The sequence below is a fragment of the Mirounga angustirostris genome, unplaced genomic scaffold (genome assembly GCF_029215605.1).
Source record: "Mirounga angustirostris isolate CCGP_5_RB_7025 unplaced genomic scaffold, mMirAng1.0.hap1 SCAF_9, whole genome shotgun sequence".
NCBI lineage: Eukaryota > Metazoa > Chordata > Mammalia > Carnivora > Phocidae > Mirounga > Mirounga angustirostris.
The window spans coordinates 80,405,794-80,429,738 of NW_026991717.1; the positions used below are offsets into that span (position 1 = coordinate 80,405,794).

Here is a 23,945-nt window from a genome sequence, read left to right on the forward strand (position 1 = left end):
AGAAACCAGGACTGAGCCTATGTAGTGTCCAGATGACCACATGGTGATGTGACCTTTAATCCTCAAGGTCTTTATCTATTTATACCAGCATTGATAGAGATGCCACATACTTAACCATGCAGATTGTTGCCAAGTCTTCCCTTATTTTTGACCCTAAGTTCTCTTAAAGATCAACTTTCTCTCAACCACTCTTGCAGGAGCTCTCTCAGACTGTCTGCCCATACACAACACTCAACTGTTTTTATTCTATGGTCCTGCCACTACATTGGTAATGGGGGCATTGATTCTGTTGTTCTTACATCCCTTACACTGATTTGGGGCTCTCATGTCCCCCTCTTTACTCTTCAATAGGAGAGAGGTAGTCACAGTGTATCAGGTTCTTTCTTCAAATCTGTAATAGGTAGTGATAATTTTAACTTCAAGTAACAAAAATCCCAATCAACAGTGGTTAAAACAATTAATTATCTCACACAACAAGAGCTCTGGAGATGCAGTTCAGTACTGGCGTAATAGCTTAACTATGTGAACAAGAATTCATCTTCCTGACATATTTCCACTTCATTACCCTTAGCTGTTGGCTTTTGTCATTGTATCTGTCACTGTTGTGCTTCTCATGTTCACTAGATGACTGCCACACCTCCAGGTGTCAGTCACATCCATGGTTAAGATGGGAAAAAGGAGTAGCATCAATTATATTCTATTTTGTAGCAAAAGCTTTCTCAGAAGCCCCCCAGAAAATTTCCCTTACACCACATTGTCCAGAACTATACCATACATTACAAGAACTATGTCTAGAATTAGCAAGTGAGACTATGTCTAGATTAGCAAGTATTTGGATTTCTATCATTTATAGTTGTATGGTGCAAGGAAATTGGGGGTTGAGAATGTTCTTGGGCTATCCAACTACCAATATCTGGCTTAAGAACTTGTGAGTATCTAAGTTCTCACTTTGCTTCTAACTGTCTTGATTCCCCATAATCCCACAAAATTTTATATAGTCTTTCTAGGACAGATACTGAGTTGGCTTATTCAATATCGATTTCCAATCATTTTTTTCCCCATTGCTTTCCTCTAATCTATAGGTTGAAGATATGTAAATGCTTGATTTCTCAACTTCTCTTGCTTTTAGGGGTGGTCATGTGACCTGGTTCTAGCCAGTCTGGTGTGTATGTGGCTCCCCCACCCCCCCACCCCCTGCCAAAAGGGCAAACACTCACTAGAGAAACCTTTTTATCTTTGTCATTCTCCTCTTTTCCTGTGTGGAACATAGCCTTGATGCCTGGAGGTGCAGTCACCATCTTGAGGACAAAATAAGGACAACAAGATGATGGAACCAAAGAATGAATTTGGTACATAAAAACACAGTGGAGCCACTGTATCAGATCTGAACAGGCTACCAATGAACTTTTCACATGAGACTAATATATCCCTACTTATTTAAGACAATGATAGAGTTTTCTGCTACTTGCAGCCAATGTAATCCTAACTTATATAAGTAAGAAATCATGTTTTTATATCATGTTGTTCTCCCAAATGTATTATCTTTGCCAGAGCTTTCCCCATTCTCCTTAAAGGTCCCATTTTTCAAAATTGAAAAGCAAGAAAATAATTTCTTTTCTCTAATATTTTTATGTATCATAAAATGATGCCATATAGTTTATCAAAATGGGGAAGGGCTGTATAAGGTACAAGGAATTATAGGGGGAAAAGCCTTGATAAATATTATGAAACGTATCTTACCATAGTTATAAGTACATAGAAACACATCCAAATTAGGCCAAGGCAGAAAGAGAATTTATTGGATGGCTGTAGGTATATCTCATGGATCTACGAATAAGAAGTATAGCTTGAACCTCACTGTGGACTAGAACCAGGAATTGGAAAGCTATTATGAATCAGTGCAATTGTTCTCCCCTCCCTCTCTGCACACATGATCTCTTATGGTCTGCTTTTTTCTTCTCTGTTGGCATTAGCTTTTCTGCTTCTCTGTGCACAAAGAAGAAATTAGTCCCTTAAGCCTACCAGTTCCAATGCAAACTAAGATTGAGTAACATCTCTTATTTTAAAGTTTTATATAGAAAGAATCTAATTGGTCCAACTTTGTTTGTGTGTCAATCTTTAACCCAATTAGTGACCATGGGATGGGGTCAAATGGCTTAGAAATTCTTAGGAGCAAAGGGAGAATATTCTTTTGAGAAGGGGCCATGGATGTGTGTGTGTGTGTGTGTGTGTGTGTCTGTGGCAGTGGTTGTTGGAGAAGAAATAATGGACATCTCTACGATTCTCCTGATATTCTCTTCTGCTGAAAGGTAAATCAAATTAATGATTTGATTTCTACAAACATAGATATTACTTGTTCCTCCCTTTATGTTATCTCTCAGAGAATGTCAGTGCCATTTATCTAGTTGCCCATGTCATAAACCTCTACATAACCAATAAGCATCACAATAGCTAACATTTATTGAATATGTGTACTTTGTGATAGGTATTCTACATGCATTATTTTATTATTTATTTTCTACATGCATTATTTTAAATTTAACCTCGCAATAACCCTACAAGTAGGTATTATCTATTTTATAAGCAAACATTTCTCTTGGATTAATTACTACAATAACCTCCTATCTCCCTAACTCTGGTCACACGTCTCCCAACCATTTTTTTTTACTGGTAATCAGTAGTATTTCTAAAACACAAATCTAATTATGTTATTTTCTCACTTTAAACCCTTCTGCGGTTCCCTTAGGATAAAGTCCAAATTCCTTTAAATGATATATAAAGTCTTTTATGATCTATGCACCCTTCATCTTTGCCAACTTCCATCCTCATCTCTCTGCACCATCCTGCTTACACTCTATTTGCAAGCCTTGAAGATCATTTGAAGTTCTTACCAGTTCATTTCTTACCTCTGCACAACAACCCTCTAGCCGTTCACACAGCTGATGCCTACACATTACCCACATTAAGGATTCAATTTAGATGTTACCCTATCCAGAAGCCTTCCCTGAATGATTTGGGTGCCCCTTCTTTGTAATTCTGTATGTCTCAGTGCTTTTTTTCCTATGCGTATTACACCATGCTGAACTGTCAGTTAACTTACTCTGTCTCTCACACTGGTTGGTAAAGTCCTTGAATGGAGGGATTATATCTGTCTGGTTCAGGGTTGACAACCCTATGATTAGGGTAGTATTTGGTGCATAGTAGTTGCTCAGTAAATATTTGTTAAATAAATGTATCTTTATAAGTCTAGAAGAACTTGAAAAGCTACCTGGACAGAAACAGATATTCAGCATTTCTTGTTTAGTGAATGGATTATTCTGATAGTCATTCTCCTTATCCCTATTGTTTTGGTTTATAATTTATAAAAATTGAGGAGATAAAAATTGATAAAATTAACTGAGAAAACATATTGCAAAACAAGAAAGTGATAAGCCAAAGGAAGCAATAATGTGAGATTGGGGGAGAAAAAGCAAGGAACTGAATTTTTTTTTCAGAGCTTATTTAATTAAATGTACTTGTTGGAAAAATCTAACCCTTACAAGAATTATTTGAGATTGAAATGTTATGCCTGTATTAAAGAAAAGAAAATTAAAGAGCAGAGTAGAGCAAAACAAACTGAATGATTATACAACAAATTTTCTACAGATAAGAATAAATAAAAGAAATTAAAATCAACCTTAGAAAATATTATGGAGAATATGTGAGAGTAAGTCAACCTATACCCTAACTGATCCTTTTGCTGGGTCTGGGTTTCTGTATCAGCTTTCTAGCTTTCTCTTGTACAGCTACTTCTTTGCTCTCATCTGCTTTGGATGTAGGAATACTTCATTCCTCATACCAAAATAAATTCCACCTTCTCCCTCAAGCTTTGTCTCACTTAACTTTCTTCTTGAGCGAAAGTTGCTTAATTAGACCTGCTTTCTTATTTAGCTATTTCTGATTGTGTATATATATATATATATATATTTATAGACACACTATTAGTGTGTATATATATAAATATATATATATATATACACACTATTATTGTAGATCACGCGGGCGGGGTGGGGGGGAAGATAAAATCCTTAACAGTGGGAATGTTTTTTTTTAAAGATTTTATTTATTTATTTATTTGAGAGAGAGAGAGAATGAGAGACAGAAAGCACGAGAGGGAAGAGGGTCAGAGGGAGAAGCAGACTCCCCGCTGAGCAGGGAGCCCGATGTGGGACTCGATCCCGGGACTCCAAGATCATGACCTGAGCCGAAGGCAGTCGCTTAACCAACTGAGCCACCCAGGCACCCCAGTGGGAATGTTTAAGTTACCATATTCTGCGCAGTTGAGAACCTGGCGTCACTTTCAAATTCTACCATTTCCTACTTCTTTTCAGTCCGGTCAAGTCTCTAAACTTTAAGTCTCATTTCTTACCACTGAAAAGAGGATACTAGTAAGAGTCTCCTATCTACCTACCCGAGGATTTCTGTGAGGACCAAATGGATGAGGTATGTGAAAAACGCTTCACAAACATTTGGTAAACTCTGTGAAATATTTGTACCTGGCTACGAACATGACTGCATTAACAAGTTGGGTTGCCCGGCGGGAGAAACTCAAAGGCGGCTCGTCTCTAGGGAGAGGAAGCCGAGCGTTACTACGTGACGTCATCACCCTACGACGGCCGCGCCGGTTTCCGGGCTGGGCTTAAAGCCGTGTTCCGCGCTATGGGGTGTTGGCAGCGTTTGTTGATTTTTGGCGGGGTATCGCTTCGGGTTGGTGGCCGGGCCAGTGTCCCGCTTGGGGGAAGCCGAGTGTTGGTTTGTCGGCGCCAGGTTCGTGGTGCTGCTGGACAGGGGGAGGCGGAAGGGACGGAGATGCTGGGGCGGCAGGGCCGCAGGTGTCCCGGCATAACCTTGCCGAGGACTCGCCTCAGACCTTAACGCCCCCCGCCCCCCACTCGGCGGCAAAGTGAGGCCCCAGTTGGCTGGACGTCCCCACTTTCCAAGCAGGCCCCCAGAAGGACCAGGCCGAGGCGTGGAGGGACATGAAGCAGATGTCTAGAACATGGATGTGTGACTTGTGCCTTGTTTTCTCTGTTAGTTTATTTAAAAAATAGGTTAAAAAGAAGGAAAGGTGGAGGATTTAACTCCGTAGAGAGTCAGTTTATTTACTTTCCATTTTCAACGTCTGCGTATCCTGGCAGATAAATTTCAGCTTTATCAGTGTATTTCCACGGCTGTGATCAATAGCAGTAGGTAGATAGTACAAAAGACCTAACAAATGGAGATCAGCAGAATTAACATAGAAAAGAAAGCCCTATTACAAACTCCGAATTTTTACTTTAACAGAATGATAATAGAGATGGCTTATTTTAAAACTTTTTTTTTTTTTTTTAAGTTATCTGGCGCTGACAGTGAGACCCTAAAACAAAGAAGAGCACAAATCATGTCCCGAGGACTTCCAAAGCAGAAACCAATAGAAGGTGTAAAGCAAGTTATAGTTGTGGCTTCTGGAAAAGGTGGAGTTGGAAAGTCTACTACAGCAGGTATTATAAGATATTCTGATCTCAGGAATTTATGGCAACTGGCAAGTGCACAGGATTAAAATTATAGTTTTGATTTTTAAAGAGTTATTTGTGAAATTCCGTAGTGTCAGGAGTTGGTAGTGATTAGGAATTTAGATTAGCAGTTTGAAAAAACTAGGTACATAGCCAGGTCTTTGACTCCCTTAACTGAGGAAAAGATGGTCAGATTCCCCATCAGATCTTCAGTTTACTTAACTGTAAAATGGCAATGATGATAACCTTTTTCATAGGGTGGCCATGTAAATTAAATAAGCTAACCACTTAGCCCAGTGTCTCCTACATAGTAAGTGCTCAATATTTGGTTGCTGTTATTATTTTTTAAACGTTTAGTAACTTTAACACTAAATATTTGTTCTTTGATATTCTTTTCCAGTCTATCAATGTACATATAGCTACACAGTTGCAAAGAGACTTTTTACGTTATTGTGGCCTTTTTTATTTAACCATAATATAATTTTCAACATTCATAAAATCAGCATTGATAAATATTTGAAAATTTGTGAAGGTTTAACATTGTTGTAATTGTTTAAAATATCATCTATATATCTTTTATATTAATAATACTGGAGCAGAGAATTTGTTTTTGGTGGCTCTTTTTAATTGATTGTAGATTTCATTGTGACTGAAATGCTGCTTTCAGATTCATAGGAGACATGCCACCAGATATAAAAGAGTTACCATCCAAGACTAATAATCAGATAGTCCCCAAATTTTTCAAAAGAAATTTTCAGAAATTTTTAAATATTTATTTATTTATTTGAGAGAGAGAGAGAGAAAGAGAAAGAAAACGAGGAGGGGGAGGGGCAGAGGGAGAAGGAGAGAGAGTATCCTCGAGCAGATTCCCTGCTGAGCATGGAGCCTGATGCCAGACTCTATCCCAGGGCCCTGAGGTCAGGACCCAAGCCAAAATCAAGAGCCTAACCACCTGAGCTACCCAGGCACCCCAGAAATTTCTTATTCCAGGTTAATAATGTAAAAGGATAATGACTTCCTTTCTTCCAATCCTGCACAACAGAAGTAACTTATATTATTAATTTGGAGTCATAAACCCCCCCCCTTTTTTTTTAAAGATATATTTATTTTAGAGAAAGAGAGCATGAGCAGGAGGGGCAGACTGAAAGGAGAGAATCGCAAGCAGACTCTGCACTAAGTGCAGAGACCGACTCAGGGCTCAACCTCACAACCCTGAGATTACAACCTGAGCCAAAATCAAGAGCCTGTCTCTTAACTGACTGCACCACCCAGGCGCTCCTGGAGTCATAAACACTCTTACTATTGCCTTGTATTTAATTTTCAGTCATTTCAATAGGAATGGCTGCTAATTCAGGTCTTATGTAGTCTATCTTTTTTGCAGGAGATTTTTAAAAAATGACTATTGTATTTTATTTGTCGATTTTCATGTAGTTCTAGACTGACAAGATCTTTTAAATTACAATTTTTTTTCCAGATTGTTAACCTAAAGTTGGGGGATATATGTACCTTAAAATTCTTCAGTTCCATTGAAATCAATGACATTTTGAAATAAGAAGGGCTAGTACAGAGTTCTGTGACTAAAGGTCTTGTCTCTTCACGTAAAAAGCCATTTTTAGTAATTTCCCAGTATAGCAGTTTTATGGTTGTACAGCCAGCTACAAATCCAGCTATATAGTTTATTAGCTTAATTTTTTTTTCTCATTTTGACCTGAAGGTAATTGTGGAAGAGTGTTTCAGATGTTTTGAAGAAAATAAGATTTACCAAGTATTATAGTTATAATAGACCTATAATAGTATTACTGTTTGATACTGTATTATTATTATTATTTTTTAAGATTTTATTTATTTGCGAGAGAGAGAATGAGAGACCGAGAGCATGAGAGGGAGGAGGGTCAGAGGGAGAAGCAGACTCCCTGCTGAGCAGGGAGCCTGATGTGGGACTCGATCCCGGGACTCCAGGATCATGACCTGAGCCGAAGGCAGTCGCTTAACCAACTGAGCCACCCAGGCGCCCTGATACTGTATTATTATTAAAAAATGATCAGTGATTATTCCTAATGAATTAATGCTATATGCTACACATTTTTACTTTCCCTCCTAAGGGCCTACAATCCATTTACTTAATATTTTGTTTTTAAAATTTAGAAGGTTTTGGTCTTTGGTTGTAGAATCCACCTCTTCTTGTTTTTTGAAAATTCAGAGTACATTTATTTGTTTTCAGTAATGGGAATTCCTTTGCATGCTCTGTGATTACTTGGACTGGTTAAAGATGGAGAATATTTTCATGATGATATCCCTAAGTTCTTCGAGTTTTATGCAATATAATTTGTTGGGTCTATAGGCAATGTTTGTTTAAAACATTGTTTTTGTATTTGGTTAGCAGATCTATTGTCATGGAATGTGACAGCATAAATAGGAAAATCTATGAGAAAATATGCAGTTGTGACACATAGTAGGTGTTTCAGTAAATGCCCCTTCCTTGCTTTTTTTCTTTGTTAGCATTAAACCATCTGCTCCAAGGAACTGGCCTTTGCTTTTTTCTGACAGCTCTATTTGCATACATAAGTCTTAGAAATAAGTTGTTTTTGTGTGACTCTGTTGCTATTATATTTCTTTCATATATACACACACACACACACATATACATGTTTGGGACTATATGTATGTTCCAAACTATCTCAAAATTTTTCCCATTTGAATATGTATGCTAGAGATTTTTTTCAGTTAGAATGATGATACATGGTTAATACAAACATGCTCTGTGATTCCATTGTATAAATGTGAGAAGACCCTAACACTGAAATGAAGTAGTCTCTAAAAATTTCTGCTTAATAGTTAGATGGTTTAATCTATGATATACCTGAAATTCAGAATTATTTGATAATTTATAGAAATTAATTTGTCAAGTGACATGTCCTAGGCTAAGTACTTTATATCAGTATTTCATTTAATTCTCACAACAGTTATGAAATAGGAATTATCCTCATTTTATAGAGGAGGAAAATAGATTTAGGGGTAAAATATCTTACTCAAGGTTATATAATAGAAGGTGGTAGAACTAGGATTTGAACCAGGTCTACTTTGAAAATTTATGCTCTTAAACTACTTTATTTAGTTATTTACTTTTTTTTTAAGATTTTGTTTATTTATTTGACAGAGAGAGACAGCGAGATAGAGAACACAAGCCAGGGCAGTGGGATGGGGAGAGGCAGGCTTCCGCTGAACAGGGAGCCTGATGCGGTGCTCGATCCCAGGACTCTGGGATCATGACCTGAGACGAAGGCAGATGCTTAACGACTGAGCCACCCAGGTGCCCCTGCTCTTAACTACTTTAAAGGAAATAATCTCAGCATCATTTATAACATTGTTCTCTTAAATAAATGTGATTCACAGTATGAAAGTCTACTTACCAGTCTTGGAAATTTGTTACCTTCGGACCTCTCTTCATCTCAGATGTAGCATTATCTCTATTGCTGGGCTCAAGGTGGTTTTGGGACTACTTTCCTTCTATAAAGAAGGATTCTCTAGCAATAGGCAGTTTTGGGAACATGTTTTATTGCCTTACCTTTGACCCTCTTCCCTTTCCTCTGCAGAGTGGTCCAGCCTTTCATACGTGGGTATTTGTGAGTTAGGTATTTGGAATTCCTGCATTATCGGCATTTATTTTTAAAAGGCAATAGGATCATATACATTTTTATTTATTAAAAGGTATATATTTTTTAGGCAAAATGTTTTTGAAAATAATTGAACTATATATACCAGTAACATTGTTTTTTAAAAACTAAATAAACAAAATTATAACAGGTTATAAAAATGAATCGTTTAAAATGTTAATTGTAGGGCAGGCATCTGTTGCTTATGTTGGAATGTTACTCTTTTTTGTCTTTCTTACTTGCTGTATTCTGTCCATGTCTTTGTTTTTTATAAGTAAAGGAGATACATTAAAAATATCTGTGCTTTGGTTATTACATTGAAAATATTAGAAGGCAAACTGAATTTTAGTAGAAGAAAGTTACTAAATTTAATTACTTTTTTTGTTTCTTACAGTGAACCTTGCACTTGCACTAGCAGCGAATGATTCGGTAGGTGTTTATTAATAAAAATATTAATTGATTAAAATGTTTTTTAAGGAAATGATAAAGAGCATATTTTTCATTTACTCTGTCAGGGGCTATATAGTGTAGCTGTAGTCCCTTGCATTTCTTTAAGGAACTAAGAAATCTGCTATAAGTACTGAGTACATCTAATGATAATGATGAAAATGGAAGGGGTCAAAGAATTCAGGCAGTGTTTAGAAGGTAGAGAAGGCAAGGAAATGGATTCTTCCTTAGAGCTTCCAAAAGATATGTAATTCTGCCAACACCTTAATTTTAGCTCATTGAAACCCATTTTGGACTTCTGTGATAACTTCTCCCAGTAGAAATAAGAAATAAATATGGATGGGAATTCAGTTTTCTTAGTTCTTAAATTTCCAAAGATGTCTTTATTTTGCCTTTGTATTTGATTTGACTAGATGTAGAATTCCAGGTTCAAAATAATTGCATCTCTGAACCTTGTAAAGGACATTCCTTTTTCTTCTCTCATGCTAATGAAATGTCTGATGCTAGTCTGATTCATATTGCTTTGTAATAACCTGTGTTTTTCCCCTCCAAGCTTTTAGAGTTTTCTTTATGTCTTTTAAGTTTAGAAATGTCACAAATACGCGTCCAATTGTTGACTTCAAAATTTTTTACCTGGTTGGAAATTAGCCAGGCAGTATCAAGGTTTGAAATTTCTTCCTTGATTACTTAAGTGGTATGTTTGTTCTGTCTCCAGAAACCTATTAGATAGCTATTAACCCTTTATGCTTGTTAATTTGTCTCTCATAATCTCCATCTCTTTGTCTTTTGCTGTATGTTTTGGAAGATGTCTTAGGCTATTTTCCACACTGCTTTGTTGGGTTTTAGTTGTTATTTAGCCCTTTGATTTTTATTTTTAAATTCAGGAATTCTATGTTTTCCAGGTTTCTAGAACTCTTTGTTATTTTACAAATACTGGAAAAACAATGGCTGTATCATTTGTTTGAATCTCTCTGAGGATGCTAATTAAAATTTATTAAAAAATTGTTCCTTTTAATGATCTCTGTTTACTTAGCATGGTGGTTCTTATAATGTGGTCCTTAGACCAGCAGAATCATCATCACCTGGGAACTTGTTAGACATACAAAATCTTGAGCCCATCCTAAACCTAATGAATCAGAATCCATGAAGGTGGAATCCTGCAGTCTGTGTGTGTGTTTTTTATACAACCTATTTTTAATTTGATTTAATTTATTTTTTATTTTTTAAATTATTATGTTAATCAGCATACATTACATCGTTAGTTTTTGATGTAGTGTTCCATGATTCATTATTTGCGTATAACACCCAGTGCTCCATGCAGAACGTGCCCTCTTTAATACCCATCACCAGGCTAACCCATCCTCCCACCCCCCTCCCCTCTAGAACCCTCAGTTTGTTTTTCAGAGTCCATCGTCTCATGGTTCATCTCCCCCTCCGATTTCCCACCCCTTCATTCTTCCCCTCCTGCTATCATCCTTTTTTTTTTTTTAACATATAATGTATTATTTGTTTCAGAGGTACAGATCTGTGATTCAACAGTCTTGCACAATTCACAGCGCTCACCATAGCACATATGCTCCCCAATGTCTATCACCCAGCCGCCCCATCCCTCCCACCCCCCGCCACTCCAGCAACCCTCAGTTTGTTTCCTGAGATTAAGAATTCCTCATATCAGTGACGTCATATGATACATGTCTTTCTCTGATTGACTTATTTCGCTCAGCATAACACCCTCCAGTTCCATCCACGTCATTGCAAATGGCAAGATTTCATGATGGCTGCATAATATTCCATTGTATATATATACCACATCTTCTTTATCCATTCATCTGTCGATGGACATCTTGGCTCTTTCCATAGTTTGGCTATTATGGACATTGCTGCTATAAACATCGGGGTGCATGTACCCCTTTGGATCCCTACATTTGTATCTTTGGGGTAAATACCCAGTAGTGCAATTGCTGGATCATATGGTAGCTCTATTTTCAACTTTTTGAAGAACCCCCATACTGTTTTCCAGAGTGGCTGCACCAGCTTGCATTCCCACCAACAGTGTAGGAGGGTTCCCCTTTTTCCGCATCCTCGCCAGCATCTGTCGTTTCCTGACTTGTTAATTTTAGCCATTCTGACTTGTGTGAGGTGATATCTCATTGAGGTTTTGATTTGGATTTCCCTGATTTAATTTTTTACTGAAGTGTATTCAACATACAGTGTTATATTAGCTGGAATCTGTGTTCCAACCAGCCCTAGAGATGATTTTGATGCATGCTAATGTTTGAGAATCATGGATCTAGAGTTTGTGAAAACTCTTGTCTGCTGATGGCATCCTTTTTGTTTTCTAGTGTGGTTATGTTTTTTTATTTAGTTTTAAACCATTTCTTCTCTTGTTTCAATGGGAATTTGGAGAGAAGAGAGATAATCGTGTGTTTAGGCAGCCTTATTGAAGCAAGAGCCAGTAATACATTTTTAAAAATAATTTTTATTAGGGCACTTGGTTACCCTGGAGAAGAGACTCCATCTTCCTTAAAGAAGGGAGGAAACAGGGAAGATTCAGTGGATGGGAAGGTAGATAATTTTTAGGTGTGGGATCTTTTAAGTTGGTATCATTTCAGCCAAAGCTTTGAGTCTTAAGTCAGTATGAAGCAACGGTATAATAAGGGATCAAAAGAGGAAAAGAATGGTTAAAAAGGGGTTGATTCCTTCATGTTAAATATTGCTAGTCTTTTTTTTTTTTTAAGGTGTTTTGAATTTATTTGATAGAGCACAAGCAGGTGGAGCAGAAGACAGAGGGAGAGGGAGAAGCAAGCTTTTTGCTGAGCAGAGAGCCTGATCTGGGGCTTGATCCCGGGACCCTGGGATCATGACCTGAGCCGAAGGCAGAGGCTTAACTGACTGAGCCACCCAGGTGCCCCAAATATTGCTAATCTTGATTAAATGGTAGCTCAGAAAATTTTTTTTGTGTTTCTGTGTTTGTTTGTTTGTTTGTTTTCTTTTTCTTCTTTCAGGGAGCAGGGTTGAAAGCAGATTCATCTTTAGTGCTTTATATGTATGACAGGGAAATTGGCAACAAGAAAGGAAAAGCAGTAACACTTTACCTGGCTCATTTCTTCAGAAGCCTTTAGTATCGTTAAAGTGTTTTTAAACATGTTTGTAAAATCTTCCTTAGGAAAGTCTTTAGTATTCTGTGATCCTGATAAGGAGTTTTTTGTTTTTTATTTCTTGATTTTTTTTTTTTTTTTTTTAAGCAAAGTTAGTGTTTTTGATTCAGGACTAGTATGTTTGGCTTAAACTGTGCTTTGCCAGAGGACAGCTTGCATACAGAAAAGAAGAGCTATATCTGTTCTATATGATTTATATGTATCTGGCATAGTTTTGTACTCTGCATTTCCCAACTTAAGATTTTATTAATATTATACTTATTTGGAGGACATGTTTGGTCCTTAGGGGAAGCTCATGTTTCCTCCCAGCCCTTCTATTTGCTTGAGTTGATATGGATGGCCAGGATATGTCTCTTTATGGGGTTAAAAACTCCAGTTAGGATGGTGTCTTTGGAGCCTCTCCAGTGATTCATTCCCAGGGAGTCTTCATTCTGTGGAGTTTGTATTATAAAAGAGGTCTGTGATTTGCTTTTCTGTAGGCCATTTTTGTTCAAGACCTTGCTAACGTTTACCTCCTTTATTTTCCATGGTTGGTACTTGCCCTTTTTCAGCACTGGAATAGGAAGATCCAGGTCCAGGAAAGGGAAACAGGACCAGGAAGCTATTCATTTTACTTTGGATATTGACCTTAGTAATCTCTAAACTAGACTGTAAACTGCAGGGGTGTGTGTAAGATAGTCCATTGGGATGTAGGAGGGAAGTTTTTCTTTTCCATTTGTATTAATTTTTATCTTTTAAAATTTATGTTTTTTTGTGTATGTTTTATAATTTGTACTATGTTAGTATATATAGTCTATATAGTAGCTACAATGTAACTTATAAACAAATATATTAACATATATTGGGGATATATTTTTAAACATTTTTTACTGATTGGAGTGCATGATCAGAAAATTTCAGATGTCACTAGCCTAGGCAAAAGGAATTTCTGGGCTGGATCGGATGCCCAGTTTAAAAGAAGACTACTTTATAGATTGAGGTAAAGGACTTATGGGAATAGGGTGTGGATTTTCCCTTTTCTTTGTCTTTTGTACTTTACTTTGCGGATGTGGAAGGTAGTAATGCAGAGCAGAGTTTGAGATCATGTGTGCTATGCATCTGAATATTGCATCTAGTGATTAGTTGGAGCTGGCTTATGCTTGTTTGTGAGGGCCAATTGTTAAATTTTCAGGAATTTGGGAACTAGTTGATATCACGTTGTTACCATGAAATAGGCCATGGTGGGAGTATTTAAGTCATGGAAATTGGCAAATATTGAAAATCAGACACCCCACCCCACCCAGAGCCACTTGTTAAACATTTCCTGGCACACCATAGGTCATATATATTGACAATCATATTTTTTGATTTTTCTTTTTTTAGTTTTTTTTTTTTTTAGAGAGGGAGAGGGGCAGAGTGTGGGGAGGGGCAGAGAGACAATCTTAAGCAGGCTCCACACCCAGCGCAGAGCCCGATGCGGGGCTGCCAAGATCATGACCTCAGCTGAAATCAAGAGTCTGGTGCTTAACCAACTGAGCCACCCAGGTGTCCCCCTTTTTTCTATCTTCTTAACCATATCATGGATCTCATTCTTTTACAGTATAAATTTAATAAACAGTGAGAAGAGCACTGAGACTGGGAGAGGGAAACATAAAGACTACCAGAAATCATTGATAAGCTTTGTGAGATTCCTGTCAGTTCAGTTCATTTTAGTCCAACAAATATTTGAGTACCTATAACACTCATTGCCAGACACCCTGGGAATATAAAGAAAAGTAACTGTGCTGTGGGAGTTCACAGCCTAAGACTACATTCACAAAACAGTGTTGTGTATGTGTATATGTATTTATATAAGTGTGTATATATTTCTGTGTATCTGTGTGTGTGTGTGTATTTTGGTGGTGTATAGATGGATTAGGTTCAATAATCGTTTCTTCTGTGAGTGAGAAAGTGCTAATTAAGACAACAGTTAAGGTTTTATTATGCTTCATAACAGTAGACACATTGTGTACTCTTAAAGGTTTTATAATCTCGTGAACACAAAAGGAAGATAAATGTCTTAAAATGATGAGATATATTCAAGGTCAAATATAGTAGTGTATCCTTCCGGGATGAGTAGCTTTTATTCTAGAGAAAAACACTCTTCTTTTTTTTTCATAGAGCATTTTCATGCACATAATTGTATTTGGTTCTCACCAAAACCTGTAATGTAATGCCATAGTATTTATCAGTTTTACAGTCTTTATTGATTCTGCCCTATCCTTGCCACATTTCATCAGTCAGCAGATACCCTTGTTTCTGTCTCTGTGATATTCTTCCAATATGTATCTTTCTATTGTCACTATTCCCACTCTAACTAAGGCTCACATTACTATTTGGCTCATTTATTCATTTATATTTCAGTTATTGAGTGCCTATTCTATCCTAAGCACTTTGTTTGGAGGATACAGAAAGGAACGAGACACCCGGTCCCCGCCTTTGAGGAACTCAGACAAACAGACCACTGTAATGGTCTAATCCATTACCTGCTCATGCTCAGATCCATTCAGTACATAATGCCTGATTACTCTTACTAAAGCACTATTGGAATTACATCACTCCCCTACTTAGCATCACTACTGAATGCCTTTGCTGGTATTCAAGATCCTCAACCATCTGGCTTCCATCTGCCTTCATAGGTTTGTGTTTAGCTTATCTTCTAAATGGTCTTTGTGCTCTGGCCAGTCTGGGTTACTTGAAGTTGTATGTTCTTGCTAGCATCCAGCCTTTCTTGTACATTTCTACTGGAGTACTCTCTTCACCTTTCTTTAGCTTACATGCCCTGTCTTCCAGGCTGGCATTTATGGCTGTGCTGGTTATATCATGCACAAAAGTGCTTGTCACGGAGGTTGAGTGATGACAGAAATCCAGACTACCCTCTTCTTGTACAACTGCAGGCTGCATTCTTGTTTTGTTTTGTTTTGTTTTATTTTATTTATTTATTTTTTAAGTAAGCTCTAGACCCAACTTGGGGCTTGAACTCACAACCCCAAGATCAAGAGTCACATGTTGTACCAGAGCCAGCCAGGTGCCCCTGCAGGCTGCATTCTAATTCACACAGAGACACTATATGAGCAGCTTTGCCCTGAGGGGCAGCTTAGTGAAGTGCTCCCTGAATTCCTCTCTTTTTCCATCTTGGGAAATCTAGTAGCGCTATTTCTTTGTATGATTATTGTGCCCATGCAATTATTCTGGTAATTTTTATAATAACAAATGATATAACTAACATTTATTGAGCATTTATTATATGTCAAGCACTGTTCCTCATGACATGGATCTTAACTCATTTATGTTTCATAGCAACCGTATGGGAATCGATAACTATTATGATCCCTTTTGTAGATAGAAAGCAGAAGTATTTGGAGGCTGAATATTTTGCCCAGGGTCACTGAGGAAGTAAATGGCAGAACCAAGATTTGAATGCCAACCTAGATCCTGTGCTCTTAACCTACTTGCTCAACTGCTTCTATCTTAGCTAGATTCTTAATGATTAAAGATTGTGTTGTCTTCATCCTTGGCTACCCTTAGCAGCTAGCACAGTGCTTTATGACTTTGGAAATGCACAATAAATGTTTGCTGCATTGATGAATTGAGTATATAGAATGGTTTCACGGTATGTTAAGTGCAAAGTTTTGTTTTGTTTTGTTTTTTGAGAAGTGGTCTGGGATGAGAGGACTTTTTGTGGCTTAGTGGGCTATTCAGTGTTTTTTTCTTGCTTCTTAAAAGCACATTCTGTGATTCCACTTAACCCTCATCTCATTTTATACTCTTTATCTGCCAATCTCATTTTTCCCCCTGCTCCAGTTACTACTCATGTACCCTTGATTCCAAATTCATCACCAGCCCGGATCTCTCTCCTGGGTACCAGACCTGTCTAGTTGTCTCTGTAGACATCCGCTTGAATGCAGGCATTCAGGCTCAGTGTGTGTAAAACCAAACTCTTTTTTTCCTCTAACTTTGTCCTGTGGGGTCATTTGGTTCCTGCCCACCTTCAAATTAGTTGCCTGTTCCTGCTGCTTCTACCACTTAAAGTTCTCTAGATTGTGTACTCTCATTTCATTCCTTAATGCTGCTGCTTTATTCAGACTCTTACCATGTATCTTCTGTGAGGCAACCCCTGCTCTCTATTTTCTCTGCTATGATGTTTCAAGGAAAGGACTATCACTTGCCATATTATTTTAGAAGAGTTTGTTTACTTGTTTATCTCCTATGCTAGTCTGTGAACCTTTTAGGGTCAGTGGTTTTGGTCTTATTCCTCTTTTTTTTTAATCCTCAGTACTTAGTCCAGTGATGGTATATAGTAGATTCTTGGTGAATGTTGGTAATAACTGTGGAACATACTAAATAAAGGGTGGTTGTGAATATATATATACACATACATTTATATTTCATTTCTGTGGCAGATTCTAAGTGTTGGATAAGTTGTTTATAATTTGTTCACTGCTAAATTAGGTCCTTTTTTTACTGAGGAAATGAAATAATTAAAATTCAAATGGGATAATATATGTGAAGAGCTTAGCAAACTGACTGATACATAGTAAGTTCTAAATCACTTTTTAGTATGGGTGGCTAAATAAAAGCTTTTTGTAAGTAATATTTCAAAATAAAAGCTGATACATGTTTTACTTACTTGACTGTTTTTACAAAACTTATTTTAGGTTTTTACTTAATTTCCATTGCTAGAATGAATCATTAGAATTAAACTTCAAGATGGAAAATGAAGCAGTATTATTTTCAAAGAGTTTGTGTTTTTTGTTTTTTTTTCCATTGATGTTTATCTTAAGATATTTTTTTCCCATGATCTTATAATGTCTTTACACTTATTCCTTCCAGACATACTTCTCTTCTTCACAAGTTATCACTTAGTGGTTCTTTAAATATAATTAAGATTATCTTAAGCCTTTGAATTTCTGTGATCATGTTAGGAAAAATTAGGAAGTTTTAGTTCAAGATTTAGTTTTGGTTTTTGAAAAGTTCAGTGATCTTGGAACATGTTATGTACCACCACTTAAAACACTGTGATTTTCTTCATTAATAGTTACATGTATAGTAGTTAATAGTTATGTGTATAGCTTTTTGATATACAGAACTGGGCTTGATTCTGGCTCTGCCTCTTGGAAACTGTATGACTTTTACCTGTACCTACCTCCTAACGTTGTAAGTATTAAAGGAGGTAATGTATATAAAGCATGAAGCAGTGTCTGGCACATAATAAATGCTAATAAGAGCTATTCTTATTAGCTACCACAGTACTCCACATGCCAACCTGGACATGTTCTTATAATCTGGATTATTAGTTACGATGTGAATTTGGATTAAATATGGATGAAGCTGTGTTTCTCACAATTACCTATGTGAAATCCTGATGTATACTACTTAGTTCAAGTTCGTAAGGTTGGGGCCCATCTTTGCTTTAATGCCAGTGTTGTGAGGGGATTGCACTATATTAAATTGACCTGTTCTTAATGTTTTTTTTTAAAAATCATAGTTTTGTGGTATATGTAACAGATACATTTCTTATACAAAATATTTTGTTTCAGTATTGTGGTTAGCTATTTTGGAGGAAGGTACACTATTAGTGTTTAAAGTATAATTATTTTAAAGTTAAAGGGAAACTGGGGCAAGAGATCCAGAAGGAGCAATTGGCAAAACTATCATTTTTTGCTTCTTTTAGTTCTTCAATTCAAAGGTAATTCTTGGGAAGAAGTGTGTTTTATAAGTGCATTCGAATTCATAAATTTTGACTTTTACCAAGGAGAAAGAGACACCGAAAATATATTTGCAATTAGAGCAAAAGTCTTTGCTAAAACCAAGAATTTCTTTTGGGATATATGGAGCTATTCTTAATAATTGATGACTTTTCTTTCAAATATTTGATAATTGTGATGGCTACACATATTCAAACATACATGGGGAATTATCAGTTTATAATCAGTGAAAAAAAATGAGTAGATTTCTAATGAATTACTTTTTCTTATTCCTTCACCTGTAGATTTGTTCATTCATTCATTCATCAACCATTTATTGAAGGCCTGTCTTCTCCTAGGTGCTCTGCTTAGCGTGGGGATGCAGCATTAAAAAGCCCTGCCTCTGTCCTCATCTTAGTTATTTTACAGCCTGAGTGACTGGGAGATTGTCATTTCTATTCAGAGCAGGGATCTCTGTATGACTTGAGGATTCTTGTTTCTAGTCTTTTTTCTTTCCCATTTATCACTGATGGCTTTTTCCACTCTTAAGCCTTCTATTCCATTCCAGTTTCTTCACTTCTATTACACATGAAAAATGGACCTTTCATTGGTAATGTATTTATTATTTTCTTCCTCTATCTAGTGTATCTTTATATAGTCATCATGATCTCTTGTCTCCTCCTGCCTCAGAGAAAGAGATATCACACTTAATGCCTTTATGGACTCTTCATCCTTCACTTCCTACCTTTACTAAGACTTTGATTCATTAATTCTTCTTTTTGGTTATCTTCAGTTTCTCTTTACTAATTCCTTCCTTTTGGTCTATAGATCTACTGGTTTTACTCATACACACTGAAAAATATGAATGTGTATTTTTTGAGTTAGTGAATAAAACAGCAGATCTTCTTTACCCGTACTCTTTCCCTCAAACTTCTGCCCTCTGATACTTTCCCATTATAGCCATACTCATACTGGAGAGAGTAGTCTACACTGGTTGTGTCAGTTTACCCAATTCTCAGTTATTTCTCAACTTCTGTAATTTGACTTCTTATCACCATACTGTTGGATTTCCTCTCCCAGTTACCAACTATCTGCCAAGTATATTTGTTCCCTTTCTCTTGATTCTACTTGATTTTCTGCTGCATGGGATACTGCTGACCACAGGTGCTGACACCTTAGGGAATTTATTCGTTTGGCTTTCACAGCATCATTCTGTCTTAATTCTTCCCTCTTTCTCTGACCCTTTCAGTTTCCATTCTAACTTTTCATATTATTTCATTTCCATAACTTCTGATTTTTCTCCCTCATACATACATGTCCTCCCTTTGTTTTCATATACTGCTTCTTCAGTGTCTCTTTTTTAAAATCCTTATTTTCAATAGTTTACTTAGCATCTCCATTTGGTGTTCTGCAGATTATGTCAGATGTATTTGTTTATTCTCCAAGATTTTATTTAAATTCAAGTTAACAGATAGTGTAGTATTAGTTTCAGGAGTTGACTTTAGTGGTTCATCACTTACATATAACACCCAGTGCTCATCACAACAAGTGCCCTCCTGAATGCCCATCACCCAGTTACCCCATCCTCCCACCCACCTGCCCTCTAGCAACACTCAGTTCTCTCTAGTTAAGAGTCTCTTATGGTTTGCCTCCCTCTCTGTTTTTATCTTATTTTATTTTTCCTCTCCTTCCTCTATGTTCATCTGTTTCTTAAATTCCACATAAGTGGGATCATATGGTATTTGTCTTTCTCCGACTTATTTCGCTTAGCATAATACCCTCTAGTTCCATCCACATTACTGCAAATGGCAAGATTTCATTCTTTTTTTTGATGGCTGAGTAATATTCCGTTGTGTGTATATATATAGATATATACATATATATATAATGTGTGTGTGGGTATATACATATAGCACATCTTCTTTATCCATTCATCAGCCGATGGACATTTGGGCTCCTTCCATACTTTGGCTATTGTTGATAGTGCTGCTATAAACACTGGGGTGGATATGCCCCTTCGAATCAGTATTTTTTTATCCTTTGGGTAGTGCAATTGCTGGGTTGTAGCATAGTTCTATTTTTAACTTTTTGAGGAACCTCCATACTATTTTCCAGAGTGGCTGCACCAGCTTGCATTCCCACCAACAGTGTAAGAGGGTTCCCCTTTCTCTGCATCCTTGCCAACGTCTGTTGTTTTCTGAGTTGTTAATTTTAGCCATTCTACAAATATGTCAGGTTTAAATGATTGAAATGGAACCTCTTTCTCTCCAAACCTCTGTTCCTTTATTCCTTAATAATTCACTTGTATTTTACCATCACCCATTTCAGTTACCTATCGATATGTAACAGACTACCCTAAAGTATGTATCAAGCAATAGCCATTATGTTCACAGATTCTGTGAGATAGGAATTTTGGACAGAACACAGCAGGGATGGCTTGTCTTTGTTTTACAGTGTTTGAGGCTTCACCAGGGAAGACTCAAATGGCTAGATCTGGAGGCCCTTCACTCACATGCTTAACACTTGGATGGAGATGATTTGAAGGCTGAGCTCAGCTGGGATTGTTGATTGGAGTACATTTCCATGTTACGTGAGCTTCCTTACAGCATAGCGGCCTTAGTAGTAGTTTGACTTCTTACATAGTGGCTCAGGGCTCCAAGATTTAGTGACCCAGGGAATAAAGAGGAAGCTGTATGGTCTTCTTTTACCTAGTCTTGATAGCCTAATTCTGGGTTGAAGTAGTCCTGTGCCTCCCCAGATTCAGGAGGAGGAAACATAGACCTAACTTCATGATGGGAGGGGTATCAAAAAATATATCTGGATGATACAGTTGGTTGAGCGTCTGCCTTCAGCTCAGGTCATGATCTCAGGGTCCTGGGATTGAGCCCCGCATCGGGCTCCCTGCTCGACAGGGAGTCTGCTTCTCCCTCTCCCTCTGCCTCCTTCCCCTGCTCATGCTCATGCTCTGTCTCTGTCTCAAATAGAGAAAAAAAAAAAAAAATACGTGTCCATGTTTTAAAAGTACCATACCAGATCTGCTGGTATCTTACTTGGAAACCTTGATATTATCCTTGTGTTTCATTTCTCCAATCCCACTCTGCTTTTGTGTATCAGTCACTAAGTCCTGGCCTTTTTAATTTGAGAAATATCTCCTTTTCTCCATTATCGTGAACCTTGGTAAGAATTTGATCACCTTTCATTAACAGTTTTCTGTAACCTCTTATTTGATCTACATAATTTCTCCCCCCTTGAATTAAATAATTCCTCATATTGATTGTAGGGTAGTTCTTACTGCATATGGGTCTCTGTCCAGATTGCTTAGCTTAGTTCTTAAATGTTGGCTCTACCTAAATTTCTACTCTGCACTTGGCTTTGCATTAACGGCTCCTTTGAATTGACTGCCTTCCTTGCCTTCCTCACCCACCTCCTTTCATCCTTCGGTCTCATGTTGGCTGTCACTTCCTATGTGAAGTCTTCCTAGTGGCTTCAAATAATGTCACTTCTTCCAGGATTGGTTTACATATTTATTTCCTGCCATTAGAGTGACTATAGCTTCCATGAGGTCAGGGACTGTGTCTTAGAGCATCTGCCACTATTGCCTGGACCATCATTACATACTCGGTAAATGCTTGCTAGGTTGATTGAAAACAGATTACACTTTGGTGGGATTCTCCAAAGGTTTGATTCAGTTACTGGGCTTTATTAAATGTCTATTGAAGTTTTTAAATAAGGGAGTTTACATTCTGTGCTTCAACAATTTTATTTTATTTAAAACATATACAATAAAACCTCAAAAACTTATATTTGAAATATATTCTTTTGTGCCAGAAAATTTAGGGAAATGGGCAAGTATTAGATTTAAAACAAGCTTTGATAAGATTTATTTATTTATTTAAAAAAAGATTTTATTTATTTATTTGACAGATAGAGACATAGTGAGAGAGGGAACACAAGCAGGGGGAGAAGGAGGGGAGAGCAGGCTTCCTGCCGAACAGGGAGCCCGATGCGGGGCTCGACCCCAGGACCCCGGGACCATGACCTGAGCCGAAGGCAGATGCTTAATGACTGAGCCACCCAGGTGCCCCGTTTGATAAGATTTAAAGCTAGAAGAATAAAGTTGAGATCAGAACAGTATTGTTTTCAGTAGTGGCATTTTAAAGCTCTAATTTTGGCCTTGAAATATTTCACGTTACAGATTTCGTTCCAGCCTATTTCTCTTTGGTCAGGAACATGTGATAGTTCACTTTTGGCAGTTGCACTGTGTGAAAGGGCTAGGGTCAGCACTGCTGTGCAGAAATGGGTCACTGAGCGTTCAGATGAAAGGGGAAAAACTTTTAAAGAGTCTTTATTTATTGTTGGTGTAATAGGACAAAATAATTATAAGCTTGTACCTCTCACCATGTTCTTGCTTCCTCCTTTGCCTCTCAAATGCTTTGCCAAATTAACCACATCAACCAATTTTATAGAAAATGGATGGCTATTTTGAATAGTTCTTTAGCTATTATTCTTAAGAAGCTTCTTCAGAAAGTCTCTCTCCTCTCTTGTCTTCCAAAAGGACATAAGTCTCCTTTGTACTTCCATAAAAATCTTAAATGGTCACTTAAAGAGAGCAGACAGTATGTTCTACTTCAGTGATTGATAAAGTGTAACTGCCTATTTTTCAGCTGAGTTGGAAGGAAGAACTCTATCCTACTTTAGCTTTAAAAGATGATTTTATTACTGTAAGGACAGATAACAAGCTACGATTTTCTAAGAGCAATAAATGACAAGTTGGTTTATGCCTGTGGCTCTTAAACAGGGTAACATTATTAAATTAAGGTAGGAAAGGAGGTAGTCTTTAAAAGCAGTCTAGGTGCCCTGCATGGAGATAGGGATGTTCTCTGTTTAGATTTTTCCTGAATAGAATAAGACACACAAGTTTTCTCCAAATTCTGGAACAGCGTTTGCTCTGAAATCTGCTGAAATGTTATCTGAAGTGTGATGGGGCTCTTTGCCAGTCACCATGGAAACTGATCAGGCTCTATCTAGTTCTATCCTTTGGGCTGTTTGGGGTGGCTTAAATAAAAGATGACCAACATATCTAATCCTATTCTTCGCATATGTATTTAAGTACAGTTTACTTAAGAGAGAATAGGATATCTGTATAATTTCTATTAGGTTATTTAAAATATTCTGTGCACTTGAAGAATATTCTGGCCAAGAAACATGAATGAAAATTTTCATATTGGATGGGCATAATTCCATTGGTTTGTGATCCTGTCTGTTGGCCTTTGTGCTTATATATGCATCAGAATAACAAATGCTAAATTTCCATTTACCTGCTTAGTGATGGAGAGGAACTTGTTATAGAAATTAAGGCATGGGTATTATTTTATCATACCATTGCCAATGAAATAGGGTTTAAGTGATGATGGTGGAGACATAAAGGTTAAAAGCATCTGTGAGCAATTA

General features: G+C 37.2%; 1 protein-coding gene across 5 annotated transcripts in view; it reads left to right on the forward strand.

The window, feature by feature from the left end:
* Positions 1-4,659: 4,659 nt before the first annotated feature.
* The window catches only part of NUBPL (NUBP iron-sulfur cluster assembly factor, mitochondrial), a 283,831-nt gene continuing 264,545 nt past the window's right edge, over positions 4,660-23,945 (forward strand). For all 5 annotated transcript variants that reach the window (XM_064570929.1, XM_064570930.1, XM_064570928.1 and 2 more), the window contains exons 1-3: positions 4,660-4,806; positions 5,372-5,519; positions 9,579-9,613. In XM_064570929.1, coding sequence (XP_064426999.1) covers positions 4,699-4,806; positions 5,372-5,519; positions 9,579-9,613 — 291 coding nt within the window. In that variant the 5' untranslated portion in view covers positions 4,660-4,698. The remainder of the gene's footprint in view (positions 4,807-5,371; positions 5,520-9,578; positions 9,614-23,945) is intronic.